The sequence below is a fragment of the Callorhinchus milii genome, unplaced genomic scaffold (assembly GCF_018977255.1).
Source record: "Callorhinchus milii isolate IMCB2004 unplaced genomic scaffold, IMCB_Cmil_1.0 Scaffold27, whole genome shotgun sequence".
Lineage (NCBI taxonomy): Eukaryota > Metazoa > Chordata > Chondrichthyes > Chimaeriformes > Callorhinchidae > Callorhinchus > Callorhinchus milii.
The window spans coordinates 343,568-358,807 of record NW_024704768.1 but is presented as its reverse complement, the minus strand read 5'-3'; the positions used below and the strand labels follow the sequence as shown (position 1 = coordinate 358,807).

The 15,240-nt window shown below is 44.4% G+C and overlaps 2 protein-coding genes across 2 annotated transcripts in view; one reads left to right on the top strand and one right to left on the bottom strand.

Moving 5' to 3' along the window:
• cdk4 (cyclin-dependent kinase 4) overlaps positions 1-15,240 on the bottom strand; it is an 80,154-nt gene that overhangs the window by 31,151 nt on the left and 33,763 nt on the right. The window lies entirely within an intron of this gene.
• LOC103190924 (E3 ubiquitin-protein ligase MARCHF9) lies at positions 4,897-14,338 on the top strand (the record flags this gene model as incomplete). Its single annotated transcript, XM_007911841.2, is given in 3 exon segments — positions 4,897-5,052; positions 10,551-10,743; positions 13,462-14,338. Coding segments are annotated over 3 exon segments (681 nt in total), but the record flags the coding sequence as incomplete, so codon positions are not given.

The following is a 15,240-nucleotide window of genomic DNA, read 5'->3' as shown; positions in this document are numbered from 1 at the left end:
GAGATCTGTACATGGCCAACTGAGACCAATTGAACCACACCAATGGGTGTCTGCATTTTAATATTACTTAACTGTAGAACAATACTAACCCTAAACATCATTAGCATCTGCCCAGAAATGAAACACGGTGTCACACAAGGAACATTATATAAAAAAGCATTCAAGAAACCATACAAGAGTCTCAGAATACGATATTAGAAAGAGAAACCAACCACTGTCAATGAAAGCATCCTGTTGCAGGCGAGGATATGGTGCTAGGTTTCCTATTGCATAATGATTAGATTCTTTTGTACACTTGCAAAGTTGTTTTTAATTAATATGTCTTTTCATTGCAATTAAATATTTAAAAGATTGTGCTCTGAGGCACATTCCAGTATTCTAATAACACAGGAGGGAGTTATTCTCAGAATATTCACTGTAAATGGAAACAGGAAGAACACTGAAGAACACTACACGTAGATCTACCTATTAAAGCTGAGAAGATACAGTGAACAGATAGATAGGTGGATGCATTACTAACTGCATTTCAGAGAGACGTGTGAAAAGTTTTGTGTGTGGTACACACCAACATTTCTTCACCAGTAATGAAATGTAGATCGCATTATCCCAGAAGGCCATTCAGGCCGCTGAGGCCAGGAGCGGGTGCTTTGCAAATCAATCTCTTAGAATGTTTTCTGTTTCAAGGACCACGTGCCTCAGGGAAGATTCCCAACAGCCATAATATGCGGGGGAATGATAATGTATTAGCCCCATCATCACATTTGTGTTCTCTATCGCAGAGCTCCAGAAACTCAGGATTTTGGGGCAATTCCAAACAATGTGGAGGAGGGTATCCGCATCAGTGCTGGTCATCAAACCCAGGATAGAGCGTCTTCAGTCTGCATGGAATAAGGAATATTCTGTACACAAGCTTGAGCTGACTTTCCTGAGCTGGCATAAGACTGCAGGTAGATGGAGAATGGGCCAGCTCCCAGGACTGATCCCAATCCTCAACTCACAAAGGTTGGTTCTCCTGAACATAGAGACCTGTAGCTCAGTGGTTAGAGCCCTCGCCTCGCAAGCGAGAGACCTGGGTTTGATTCCCGGTAGGGAGAAATGTTGGGAAAGTTTCCTTACTCCACACGCCTCTGTTTACCTAGCAGTCAGTAGGAACCCAGTTGTTAGTCGATTGGGGATTGCTTTTCTAGGGGTAATAATCCTTCAAAAATAAATAAAAATGATAATAATAAATTGGTCATGACTGTTTGTGGGACACTGCTGTGCTGCCCCGTTTCGCTCACAAAATATAGAGTCAATTCATGTTACAGTATATTCTGTGAAACGCTTTGAGACGTCTCAAAGACGTGATAAGGCGCTATATCAAATGCAAGGATTATTATTATTTATAATATGTAACCTAAATGTCTTCTTTGTGGGCATGCGAACGAGATGTTCAGCTAAATCTGAATTAACCATCAAAGCAAATTCCTATTAAACATTGACATTTAGTTGCTAAACACATGACGAGTAAATGCTGTAAACTGCACTGGTTTCTCAGAGATGACTCACCATGCCACATGAACTCAGGCTTGAGGACAGAAGGTTAATGACTATTACACAAATACGTTTTATTGCAGGCCTCCTGCTTACAATCTATCATTACATGACTTTCCGCTGTCTACCATAGATGCACGGGAGAAATAAATCAAAACTGTGCATCATTAATTCTATGATAAAATATTAAGGACATTGGGGACAAACTTTCCAACCAATGTTTATTATTACTGTTGGGGTGTGGTGAGGCTTCTCAGCATTCGGCTCCCAAAGCCTATTACCCCATCCTCATTGGCACCACTAGCTCACTGTCCGCCAGTGAATTGAGTGCAAGATCCTCAACCTCGCTTTTAAATTCCTCAAGGTCTTGCTCCATCCTACTTCTGCCACTTTCTTAAACCCTTCCAACTTGCCTGCTTCCTTTCTCACCAGGCACTGGCCTGCTTCACGTCCCTCGCCCTTCCCACTTTACCACTGGTGAATGGGCTATGAACCTATTTGGCCCCACTCTCTTGAAATTCTATCCCGGAGTCCTTTCACCTCATTTTCCTCCTTCATGGTCCATCTCAAGACCTTCCTCTTTGACTGCGTCTTCGGTCAACTTCCCATCCCCACCCCACTTGGCCCCCATTGAGGGAAGCCACTTTGCTGTGGAGCTGCCTGGCCTCATCAAGATTGTCTCCTCAAAGCAAGTTCAGTTTCAGAGACAGCTCACTTACCTGCTTACCATTTTTGCTAGGATTGGTATTAGTGAATGTTGGCATTTGGAGAACATGTTTAATATATATGGTCTGATATATCTACTGCAGCAGAGTAAAGCTCGGTGCACCAAAGCCTTGCTTTAGTTTTCTCTCACGAATAATTACTGACTGCCTGCTATGTGGCACCTTCATCATACTTTTGTATACAAAGTTAGGTTGTGGCTGAAAGGCTCCTCTGCAGGGTCCAGGGCTGATGTGTATTAAATGCCTTCACAAGTGATTGCCAGCAAGAACTGTTATTTTTATTGATTTTTGTTTTAATAAATAAATAAACAAACAAACAAATATTAAATAAATAAAAATAATAATTTGGTCACCCAATCCATGACAGTGGCTGCCGCGTTTCACAAAATATAGTCAATTCACTTCACAGTATATTCTGTGAAGCGCTTTGAGACATCTCAAAGACGCCATAAGGCGCTATATCAAATGCAAGGATTATTATTATTATCATCAATGTGATTTGACTGGTCGTGTGCCATCACATGCCCTGATTTGATTTTAAAATCGATATCCTACATTTCCTGCGTTCCTGACTGATTTATGACGGACTTACCACTTCATTAGATTGATGTTCGCATAACCTTGTCGCATATTGATTCATTCACTTGCCTGTTCTATATGTGAATCAAACCACACATATTGCAGAGTCATCAGTCTGTCTCCCAACATCAAACTATTTAAATTAAACGTTACAACAAGATAAAGTGGTACATGATGCAAGATCAGATCAGAGTTTCTGACTCACATCTCACACATGTGTCAGAATTACAAATTAATTCTATTAACAATGTTAATCTTTATTGCCAAGTGATCTGTTGAGAGTTGAAGAGAATATTTTGTTTATTAAGGTGATTATTTGGGAGCCATATTTATAGATTCATTCACATTTCTTTATAATGTATGGGAATTGTAAAAACAACACTTCCATTTGACACAGAGCCTTACTACATCAAAACATTTCAAAGAGTTTTACAATGAATTACTTTATAGCGCGGGTAGACATAAAGGTGAAAAATGCAGCTATTGTCAGTCTAAATAAATGAATAAAAATCCTTGCATTTGATTAGTGTTATGTTATCAAAATGTCTCAAAGTGCTTCACAGGATATTTTTAAATGTAAAATGTAGGCGAATACTGTTTATTTGTAGGCAAATGCAGCAACCAATCTGCGTACAACAATGTCCCACAAACATAATAATAATCCTTGCATTTGATATAGCGCCTTATCATGTTGTTGAGATGTCTCAAAGTGCTTCAGAGGATAGAGTAGAGTGACTGTATTTTGTGGGTGGGTGAATGACCTAATTTGGAGGTCTGTTGACCAGGACAGTCAGTGTAACTGTTTGAACAGTGCCAAGCAGATATACAAATGGTATGCAATTTGTAACCTCATCTCCTGTAACATCTCTCTCTCTCTCGTGCTGATAGATCAGGCAAAGCCGGAGTACTGACAGCTCTGACTCAGGGTCCTGTTGGAGACTCACTCACAAACTCCTGGCAATCCATATAGAGCTCAGGCTTCAAGCTTCACTTCAACCCATGATTGTAATTATTTTGTCTGAATAATAGCATTGTGATTTTGACATTGCATCTCAGCAGCAAAGAACAAGAGACGAGTTCAGATCAACACTTACAAGAAAATTCCCTTATTTAAAAGAAATGACTCTTACTGCAATATTCACGAGGCAGGAAATCAGTCTGTCTCCACTCCCTGATGGTTCCTTGTAGTACATTCTGTGAAGCACTTTGACAGTCTCAATGATGTGATATGGCGCTATATCAAATGCAAGGATTATTATTATACAGCTTCACCAAATTTACAGGTTTGAGTGTGGATTGGGAAAATGCAACAAGGGTTAATGGGAGCAAGCGATCTGATTCTGTATTGATTTGCCTTTACAGCAATACTACAGTATTATGTCATGGAACAGTGAGCAGACTCTTTCAGTGCCACAACTGAGCTGGCTAATCATTTAGGAGGAGCAAATTAACCCCCTTAACACCAGGTCATTGCACCATAAATCTTAATATTTTGATGGGAATAATGATCTAGGGCCTGACAGTACCAAAATATTCAGCATCTCAGGCAGTTTTAAAAAGATTCACCCAGTGTTGTACATCTGGCATTCTCAGTTTCTGTCAGTAGAGGACCTTAGTGAGCTACGTAAATAATAATATTCCCTTTAGCAAAAACAATTAGTATTGCAGCATTTCAGTTTGTTCTCATGAGTTCCATGAAATTGATAATAACATTTCCTTAAAATTTTGGGCTCTGGACTTGTAGACGTGTCACTCCTGCATTCATATAATATGAAGAAGGTCCTCAGAAGTCACCTGGAATATATTTGCAGTGCTCAGTGCCACAATATCGTAACATATTTCTGAATGAAAATGAAAAATTAACCTGCTATAACTTCGACTAAGTCTTAATTTCAGTGCAATGAGGATGCAAACCGAGAGGGAGGAAGAGCATGCAGGATGATTTGTCAACCAAAGTCTGACTCCAAAGTCTGAATATCAAAACCAGTGCATCAAGGGGCAATTCTTTGTTGCTTAGTACATGTTTTTCTTAGTCTGGTTTGTGTTGTGTTTTTTACAGGGTGAGCTGCTGAGCCCGTGCCGGTGTTCTGGCTCTGTACGTTGCACACACCAGCCGTGCCTAATCAGATGGATTAGCGAGCGAGGCTCATGGAGCTGTGAGCTGTGTTACTTTAAGTACCAGGTCCTAGCAATCAGCACAAAGAACCCACTGCAGGTAAGCAAGAGACTCTGCCAAAATCGTGGAGAGGGGCAAAACACTGATTTAATGTGCATCAGGTATATATGGTTATAAGCAGGTGCAAATTGTTTCTTATGCCCCTCTACAGTTTTAGTATGGTTTCTTGTCTTAAATTACAATGGGTCACTCAGCTCATTATCCTTTAGGTATTGATTTAAAAACTGATAATATGTCTAAAACTATATATTTCCTTGGTGGGGTATCGTTTTGAGTGAACTGGCTGTGAGGGGGCTGGGCTGGAAATGCTAGTTTGTCTGCAATAACATTGTTCATGGTTGACCAGTCTATATGACTCATAACATAACATGTAGGAGCAGGAGTTGGCCATTCGGCCCTTCGAGCCTCTGCACCGCCATTCAATCTTCTAATCTAACTCCAGCTAATAACCTGACACTGCCTTACCCCCATATCCCCCACCTCCCCACCCCAGCCAGCCTCCCCCTCCCCCCCCGCCTTACCCCATATCCCCCACCTCCCCACCCCAGCCAGCCTCCCCCCCCCCCGCCTTATCCCCCACCTCCCCACCCCAGCCAGCCTCCCCCTCCCCCCGCCTTACCCCCATATCCCCCACCTCCCCACCCCAGCCAGCCCCCCCCCCCCCCCGCCTTACCCCCATATCCCCCACCTCCCCACCCCAGCCAGCCCCCCCCCCCCCCCCCCCGCCTTACCCCATATCCCCCACCTCCCCACCCCAGCCAGCCTCCCCCCCCGCCTTACCCCCCCGCCTTACCCCCATATCCCCCACCTCCCCACCCCAGCCAGCCTCCCCTCCCCCCCGCCTTACCCCCATATCCCCCACCTCCCCACCCCAGCCAGCCTCCCCTCCCCCCCGCCTTACCCCCATATCCCCCACCTCCCCACCCCAGCCAGCCTCCCCCCCGCCTTACCCCCATATCCCCCACCTCCCCACCCCAGCCAGCCTCCTCCCCGCCTTACCCCCATATCCCCACCCCCCACCCCAGCCAGCCTCCCCCCCCCGCCTTATCCCCATATCCCTTAATCCCTTTTGCAATAAGAAATCTATCTCTCTCAGTCTTGAATATGTTCGAGGACTGAGCGTCAACAGCCCTTTGGGTGTAGTGCGTTCCACACATTCACTGCCCTTTGAGTGAAGAAGTTCTTCTTCAACTCAGTGCGAAAGGGCTGCCTCTGATTTTAAGGTTGTGACCCCTGGTTTTAGTTCCTCCAAACGGGAAACAATCTCCCACTATCTACTCTATCATTGCCCTTTGATGAACTTATAGGTTTCTATAAGATCCCCTCTAATTCTTCTATATTCCAGAGAATATAGGCCCAAATTGGTCAGCCTATCCTCGTAACTCATCCCCTTCATCCCTGGTACTAATCCAGTAAATCTACGCTGCACCCCCTCCAAAGCAAGTCCATCCTTCCTTAAATAAGGAGACCAAAACTGCACACAGTATTCCAGGTGTCGTCTCACAGGGCCCTATACAGTTGCAGTAAGACTTCCCTACTCTTACACTCTAATCCTTTCATAATGAACGCTAACATACCATTCACCTTCCTAATTGCTGCTGTACCTGCAGACTAACGTTCTGTGATTGGTGTACAAGGAATCCCAAGTCCCTCTGGACGCTAACACATTCCAATCTCTCCCCTTCTAAAAAATAGCCCACTCTACTGTTTTTGCTCCCGAGGTGGATGACTTTGTACTTCCCTACATTATACTTCATCGGCCGCCTACCTCCCCAACCACCTAAACTATCTATGTCTCGCTGCATTTTTTTAATGTCGTCCTTTGTGTTGACACTTCCTCCTAGTTTTGTGTCATCCGCGAATTTAGATATATTAACTTCGATGTCCTCATCTACATCGTTGATGTAGGTGGTAAATAGCTGAGGCTCAAGGACTGATCCTTGTGGCACTCCACAAGTCACATCCCGCCAATCCGGAAAGGACCCGTTTATCCCTACTCTGTTTCCTACCCGTTAACCATTCCCTAATCCACGTTAATATGCTCCCCCCAATTCCATGGGCCCTTATCGTTTGGACTAACCTTTTATGCGGCATCTTATCGAATGCCTTCTGAAAGTTCAAATAGACCACATCCACTGATTCACCCTTTACTGGAAATATGCTCAAAAAAACTCTTATGAGATTTGTCAAACATGACTTCCCTTTTGTAAAGCCGTGTTGACTTGGCCTAATTATATTGTGCCCTAAATACCGCACTACCACATCCTTAATCAACGATTCTAACACTTTTCCTATCACTGATGTGAGACTAACTGCCTATAGTTCCCCATCTTTTCCTTTCCACTTTTTTTAAATAGTGGTGTGACATTTGCGATCTTCCTATCCATGGGGACTGTTCCAGAATCCAAGGAATTTTGGAAGATCAGACATAAGGCCTCCACTATCTCATAAGCTCCTCTTTTAAAACCCCGGGATGCAAGCCATCCGGACCAGGGGATTTGTCACTTTTTAGTGCTAACAGTTTCCCTGGAACCAATTCTCTACCAATGAAAATTTCCCTAAGTTGCTCCCTGTCCTTATCCCTTTGGTGCATCGCTATTGTTGGTAGACTTGTTGTGTCTTCTATGGTGAAGACAGATGCAAAGTACCCATTTAGGGACTCTGTCATGTCCTTATGCCCCATTACAACTTCTCCCGTCTCTGACTGTAGTGGACCTACATTTACCCTCACAGCCTATTCCTCTTAATATATTTGTAAAAGCTTTTACAATCAGACTTAGTGTTCGTCGCTCGCTTACCCTCATACTCCTTTTTCTCACTCTTAATGAGTTTTTTAGTTTTATTTTGCTGGTTTCTAAAACTCTCCCAGTCTTCAGATTTGCTGCTTTTCTTGGCAGTTTTATAAGCCTTTTCTTTTAATTTGATGCTTTCCCTAACTGCTCTGGTTAGCCACGGATGAATTGCGTTCCCTGTGGTACTTTTATTCCGCAAGGGAATATGCGACCGCTGAGAATTTTGCACTACATCCTTAAATATTTGCTACATTTGGTCTACATTTTTACCTCTTAATCTTATTCTCCAGTCTATTTTACCTAAATCTTTCCTCATACCTCATGAGACTTGGAGATAATAATAATAATAATAATAATAATCCTTGCATTTGATATAGCGCTTTTCACATCTATTCGACGTCTCAAAGCGCTTCACAGAATAGACTGTAAAGTGAATGACTGTAAATTTGTGGGTGAAACGCGGCAGCCAATTGCGCACAGCAGCGTCCCACAGACAGTCGAGGATTGAAGTGATCAATTTATTATTTTCTTTTCGTGAGGGATTATTATTAGGCGTGTGGAGTAAGGAAATTTGCCCAAGGTTTCACCCTGCTGGGAATCAAACCCAGGTCTCTTGCTTGAGAGGCGAGTGCTCTAACCACTGAGCTATAGGAGTCCACAAATATTCTAAGGAATTCTAAAATTGGCACAAAAAAGATCTTTTCTCTATCCCAAAAGTCAATGGACGCACCTCTGATAATTCAGCACTCACTAGACATTTCACTGCACTGTCAGTCTAGACATAGATATGGTCATATTCTCAATTTTGAAACCCAAATCTCTCAGTGCTACTGGACATGTGCTGGGAAACTATCAATGCTTTGTACCAGTGACTATATCCATCACTCCCCCAATAATTAACTCTCAATCTCACTAGCTCTAATGCCACTGCCCAGTCATTATAATACACATTAAAGCACTAAATTTCCATTTAGAATTTTTTTATCATTGTTTGCCATGGAAGTTTTCCCAATTCGTTCAAAGATCAAAGTAGGGTTCCCCATAACAACAACAATAAAATTATATTTGTATAGCGCCTTTCATGTCGGAAGGAAGTCCCAAAGCACTGGACAATCAGTGTTGCGGACCCAGGATGACGGTCGGGATCGGGGAGGGTGGATGGCAGTGGGGGAAGGAGGGTGATCGAAGGCATGGTTGAAGTGGAGGGTCTTGAGACGGGTCTTGAAGGAGGCAAGAGAGGGGAGTAGCTGCTAGATGGAGTTCCGGGGGGGGGGGGGGCAGAGTGGTTGAAGGCCCGCCCGCCAATGGTGGGGTGAGTAAGGTGGGGGACGTGTAGCAGGCTGGAGCCCACTGAGCGGAGGGAGCGGGCAGATTGGTAGGGGGTTAGGAGGTCACAGAATTAGAGGGGAGCAAGGCCAAGGAGGGCTTTGAAGATGGAAACCAGGATCTTGAACTCCGTGACCCCATCTCCTCCACTCTTGCCCGACTCCATTGGCTCCCTATCCTTTAGAGGATGCAGTTCAAGATCCTGGTCCTCACCTACAAAGCCCTCCATGGCCTCGCCCCACCCTACCTCTGTGACCTCCTAACCCCCTACCAACCCGCCCGCTCCCTCCGCTCAGCCGGCTCTGGCTGCTCCATGTAACCCAACCCACCCGCCCCACCATTGGGGCCACTCTGCCCCCAACCTCTGGAATTCCATCCCCCAATCACTCCGCCTCGCCCCCTCCTTAGGCTCCTTCAAGTTCCGCCTCAAAACCCTCCTCTTCGACCATACCATCAGTCATCCCCCCCCTCTCGACTCTCTTCCCCCTCCTCGCTCCCTCCCTTCGCTCCCCTCACCCTGACCATTTCCCCCCTCCTTGCTCCCTCCCTTCCCTCACCCTGACCATTTCCCCCCAATGCTCGGGTCATGACCCAACTGTGCAGCGCCTTGGGACGTCCTCCTGACGTGAAAGGCGCTTTATAAATGGAATCTTGTTGTTGTTGTTGTTCCCCTCCCTTCTCCCCCCTGACCCCAGCTCGGGTCCGAAATGCTGTACACTGTCCAGTGCCTTGGGACGTCCTCCCGACGTGAAAGGCGCTATACAAATGTAATCTTGTTATTGTTGTTGTTGTTGAACTGTATCCTCTGTGTGATGGGAAACCAGTGGAGTCGGCGAGGATGGGGGCGATAGGGTCACGGAGCCTGGTGTGGGAGAGGATACGGGCTGCACAGTTCTGGATGATCTGCAGCCTATGGAGGGAGGAGTTGGGGATGCTGACAAGCAGGGAGTTTGCGTAGTCGAGCCTGGATGTTATGAATGCAAGATGTTATGAATCCAATCTTGAACCAGTTGACAGATCACTTTTCAGGGTCACTTGATGATGCAGTCAGTTTGTTCGCTAAAGCTAGAGAACATTTAGTTTCTGCGCTTACATTATAAGCAAAGAACATAAAGCTTGCTAGTGTGAATAGATAGCAAAAGCCAAACTCCTGAAATGATAATTTCTTGTGATATTCCAGTCAAATTAGAAAACTGTGAATTGCAAAGTGTTGAACTTTAATGCTTTTTCCTTTCTCTATCCCCCTTATATTTCCAACTGTCTCATATCTTGCAACCCCTTCTTGTTTCTTCTCTTTGTTTCTCTCTCTTCAATTCTGTCTCTTTCTTTCTCATATTATCTAATTTAATGAGTGTTTCTTGGTCACTTCTCTCTCATGTTTCTTTCTTTTTCCACTCCCACTCATTGCTTCTCTTTCAGTGGCAAGCAATCTCCCTGACGGTGATTGAGAAAGTGCAGATAGCTGCCATCATCCTTGGTTCCCTCTTCCTAATTGCTAGCATCTCCTGGTTGATCTGGTCCTCCCTCAGTCCATCGGCAAAGTGGCAGAGACAGGACCTGCTCTTTCAGATCTGTTACGGCATGTATGGCTTCATGGACATCGTCTGCATTGGTAAGTGTTTATGTGCGAAGTAACAAGCTTCAGATGCAAGTCTCCACAATGCTGGATTCCACCTCACACAATGGCACCTTGTCATTTCCAGCTGAGCAGTTGCTAAAGGCTTTAGAGTTGGTCTCCTTTCTCACTTCTGTGGTGCACTTCATCAGACGAGGAACCACACTGTGTGGATTGGGTCAGCACTGAACAGACCATACATTTATTTGTGTTGGTTAAACTCTGTCCAAAATGTGCAATGTCGTGTATTTTGATTTATATCACAACCTTTAGAAAAACACAATCATAGTCACAGGCTGCCAAGATAGGAGCAGTAATACGTCATAACGATAGATTACTGCTCTGTAGAACCGGGCTCTCAGCCAGAAGATATGATTTTCAATCACAGCCACAAGCCATTCTACCATCGTGTGGCATCTGACAAAGGAAAAGACTGTGGAAGTATCCTTTCTCCATCCCCACAATGTACCTTGTGCTGTGTCAGTCAAGAAACAGAATCTGCAGTGTACATGATTTCAGCAACCTTTAGTAATAAGAGTGCTAATGTTCTGGGTATCTGTCAGTTGAGCATAAGACACAGCACAAGAAGTTTCTGGGTTTGGAACCCAGTGGGTCACAGTAATTCACCCTTTTATGAGTGATATAATGAATGCCTTGTCCACCCTAGGGAAAAGCCTGGCCTGGTTTGTGCCACAGTAGGCCAAGCACTGTTGATTGGAGTCCTGTAGCTCAGTGGTTAGAGCACTTGCTTTGCAATTGAGAGACCTGAGTTCAATTCCCGGCAGAGGGCGAAACCTCGGGCAAGTTTCCTTACTCCACACAAAACTGGCCCTTCACACTGTTTGTACCTCAGGAGGGAAACCTGGAGCAGATAACTTGGTTTAATTCTTTCCACTCTGCATCGTGTAAAAAAACTGGGTGTGAGTTTTTAATGCTGTTGAAGAGCTGGTTACATAGTGAACATGGTTGTACCATCTTTGAATGGTACAATGGGTGTACCATTGAGCTTTCAATGGGTTGAAGAATACTGAGCCCAGTATGATTCCCTCTCACTGTCTTCATACTGCAGTGAGTGAGACACTGCTCCTAACTGGTACTGGCTTAACTCCGACCAACACTGTATCTCTCCCAGCAAAGTACCACCAAAATCAGAGCAAACAGCAATTCAACAAAAGCATAATTTATCATAAAACAACAACAAGATTACATGTGTATAGCACCTTTCACGTCGGGATGACATCCCATGGTGCTGGACAGTATAGCATTTCATACCCGAGCTGGGGTCAGGGAGGGAGAGGGGAGGGGAAGGGGGGTGGCCGATGGCATGGTCGAAGAGGAGGGTTTTGAGGCTAAGGAGGGGGCGAGGTGGAGTGACTGGGGGATGGAATTCCAGAGGTTGGGGGCAGAGTGGCTGAAGGCTCTCCCGCCAATGGTGGGGCGGGTGGGTCGGGGGACGTGGAGCAGCCAGAGCCGGCTGAGCGGAGGGAACGGGAGCATTGGTTAGGAGGTCACAGAGGTAGGGTGGGGCGAGGCCATGGAGGGCTTTGTAGGTGAGGACCAGGATCTTGAACTGGATCCTCTGAAGGATAGGGAACCAATGGAGTCGGGCGAGAGTGGGGGAGATGGGGTCATGGAGTTTGGTGCAGGAGAGGATAAGGTGTTCAAAGGAGGGGAAGGTTCCGGAGGAGTAAGGGGAAAGGCCAAGGGGGAACCGGAAGATGAGAGCCACATCACCGCCATGGCGATTAGGCCGTAGGGTTTGGTGAAAGGTGTAACCTGGAGGTGTGGCCTCGACTAGTGGGAAGGTGTCGTCTGGGGTAAACAGCAGTAAACGTAGCATGAAAAGACCTTGTTCTTGTTGGGTGTCTCAGTCCAGTGCAGCTCAAACAGCTGTGAGCTCTGGTTCCTTAACCCTGACATAGATCATAGATCTCATACACTGAAGGGAAGCAGTGAATATAATTGTGTGGAGAAGGAAAAGTGGCAAAATACAACGGTAATAAGCAGCAAATTAGACAAGAGTAAAGGCCAGCAAAATAATATGGATGTTTAACAAAAAAAGCATTTGAAAGAACATCTACCCTCCTGTTGTTAATAATAATAATCCTTGCATTTGATACAGCGCCTTATCACGTCTTCTAGACGTCTCCAAGCGCTTCACAGAATATACTGTAAAGTGAATTGACTGTATATTTTGCAGGCGAAACGCGGTTATACTAAATAGGTTTGAATTTTCATCGAATGTGCAGAGCTTCACACAAAACCTGTTAAAGGTCTGAGAAACAGGTCCAGCTGAATGTAACAGGCTATGCCTACAGCTCCGTGAAGTGTTGGAATGTCTCCTAAAATCACATTTAGATTGTACGGGCATCAAAACTCAGCAATTCCTTTCAGAATCAGATTCCTTTTTCGAGGTTTGCATCATCCTATTCGTTGTGCTGTTTCTAGCTCCTTTAAACCAGAAGAGATATGAAATGAAATATTAAAGCCAATTGAAACTTTTTTGGGGCCAGCCGGATGTCTGACACATGCGGAAACCAATCACAAATGCTTAAGGGTAACCAAACCAAACTAAGAATTCCATGCTTCCCACCTACACATGGAAATCCCATAGATTGTTGGAATGGAATACGCTCTCTCTCCTAAGCAGTGATAATAGACACAGTATACAGAATTGAAATTCTGAGTTCAAAAAATGTAAATGCTCTTTTTCAGGTCTCATTATTCATGAGGGATCATCTGTGTATCGAATCTTCAAGCGCTGGCAAGCGGTTAATCAGCAATGGAAGGTACTGAACTATGAAAAATCCAAGGATCTTGGGGAAGCCATTAGTGCGGCTATCAACAAGGCCGGGGGAAGGAATTCACGGACAAACCACTCATCAAACAATGACAGGAGTTCCAGGAGCACCCAGCGCACCGGAACCATTTTGAACCATCACTGTGGATACACTATTCTGCACATTCTCAGCCACTTCAGGCCTAACGACCATCGGAACAGTAACAACTCAAACAGAGAACTGGTCATGCGTGTTACAACAGTGTGAATCCAAATAAAAGTCCATATTGTCATGTAAACCACTGAGGAAGCTGAAACCCATGGGGAATACACAGGCCAAAAGCAAATGTATCATTGCTGGATTTCAAAAGAAAGTTATTTGAGGCTCACCGATGACAAACTTGTTTGTAATCTACAGCAGCCTTGGCATGTTGGACTACACTGGGTGCAAAGCCTCAAACTCCATTCCTGGAAATCACCAACATTTTTTTACATTTTTTAAAATCTTAAGTTGAAGACAAGTTTTTGAAACTCTAGACCCAGCATTTTTATAAAAAAAACACAAAAATAAACAAAAATCCCCGGAGGGCAATGGAACACAAGATGGTTTGTTTAAAACTGGCAAAGAAAGGCGTACCATAAAAGAAGATCAGTTCCGAAGTGCTGTGGGATGTTGGCAATAAATTATCTGTACAGTTCACCTTTAAGTTAATGCATGAGAGTATGTTTTTTTTCTCCTCCCATCTCCATCTGGGAGAAAAGTAATTTATATGCAAATGGTGGACTGCAAATAAATTTCTGTTTTTTAGGAACTGTTGGAGTTTCAGTGCGAATCACACACAGAACAGATGTTGGTGCTTTATTTATACTGGCATTCTACCTCTGTATCCCACAGAGTGTATTGTAATATGTACACCAGTCTCGCAGCTCTATATCACACAATATATTATTGCATATAGAGTAGTCTCTCACACCTGGATCACAGAGAAAAATAATAATAATAATAATAACAATCCTTGCATTTGATATCATAATAATAATAATAATAATCCTTGCATTTGATATAGCGCTTTTCACGTCGGGAGGACGTCCCAAAGCGCTTCACAGAAGACACTGTAAAGTGAATTGACTGCATATTTGTGGGCGAACGCGGCAGCCAATTGCGCACAGCAATGTCCCACAAACAGTCGTGGATTGAAAATGACCAATTTATTATTGTTTTTGGTTTTGAAGGGATTATTATTAGGCTCTGTGTGGAGTAAGGAAACTTGCCCAAGGTTTCGCCCTGTCTGGAATTGAACTCAGGTCTCTCACTTGCAAAGCGAGTGCTCTAACCACTGAGCTACAGGACTCCACGATATAGCTACTATGCTGTTGAGAATGTCTTAAAGCGCTTCATAAGGTGCTGTAGAAGTCTAGTCTGCATTTGTAGACAAATATGGCAGCCAATTTGCACACAGCACTGTCCCCAAAACAGCCATAAAATGACCAATTTTATTGAAAGATTGTTGGCTAGGACACCAAGAGAACCGTCCTTCTCCCAGTTAGTTAATCTGACACAGAGGCATGCAGTTAATCTCACCACCCCAAGATAGGGAAAGCTTCCTACTCCTGATTACTATCCAATGCTCTCCTGAAAACGACACAAGAGTAAATTGTTCTGTAATGGTTTTCTTAGTGGTAGCTCTCTGGCATTCAATACCTTAGACACTGAG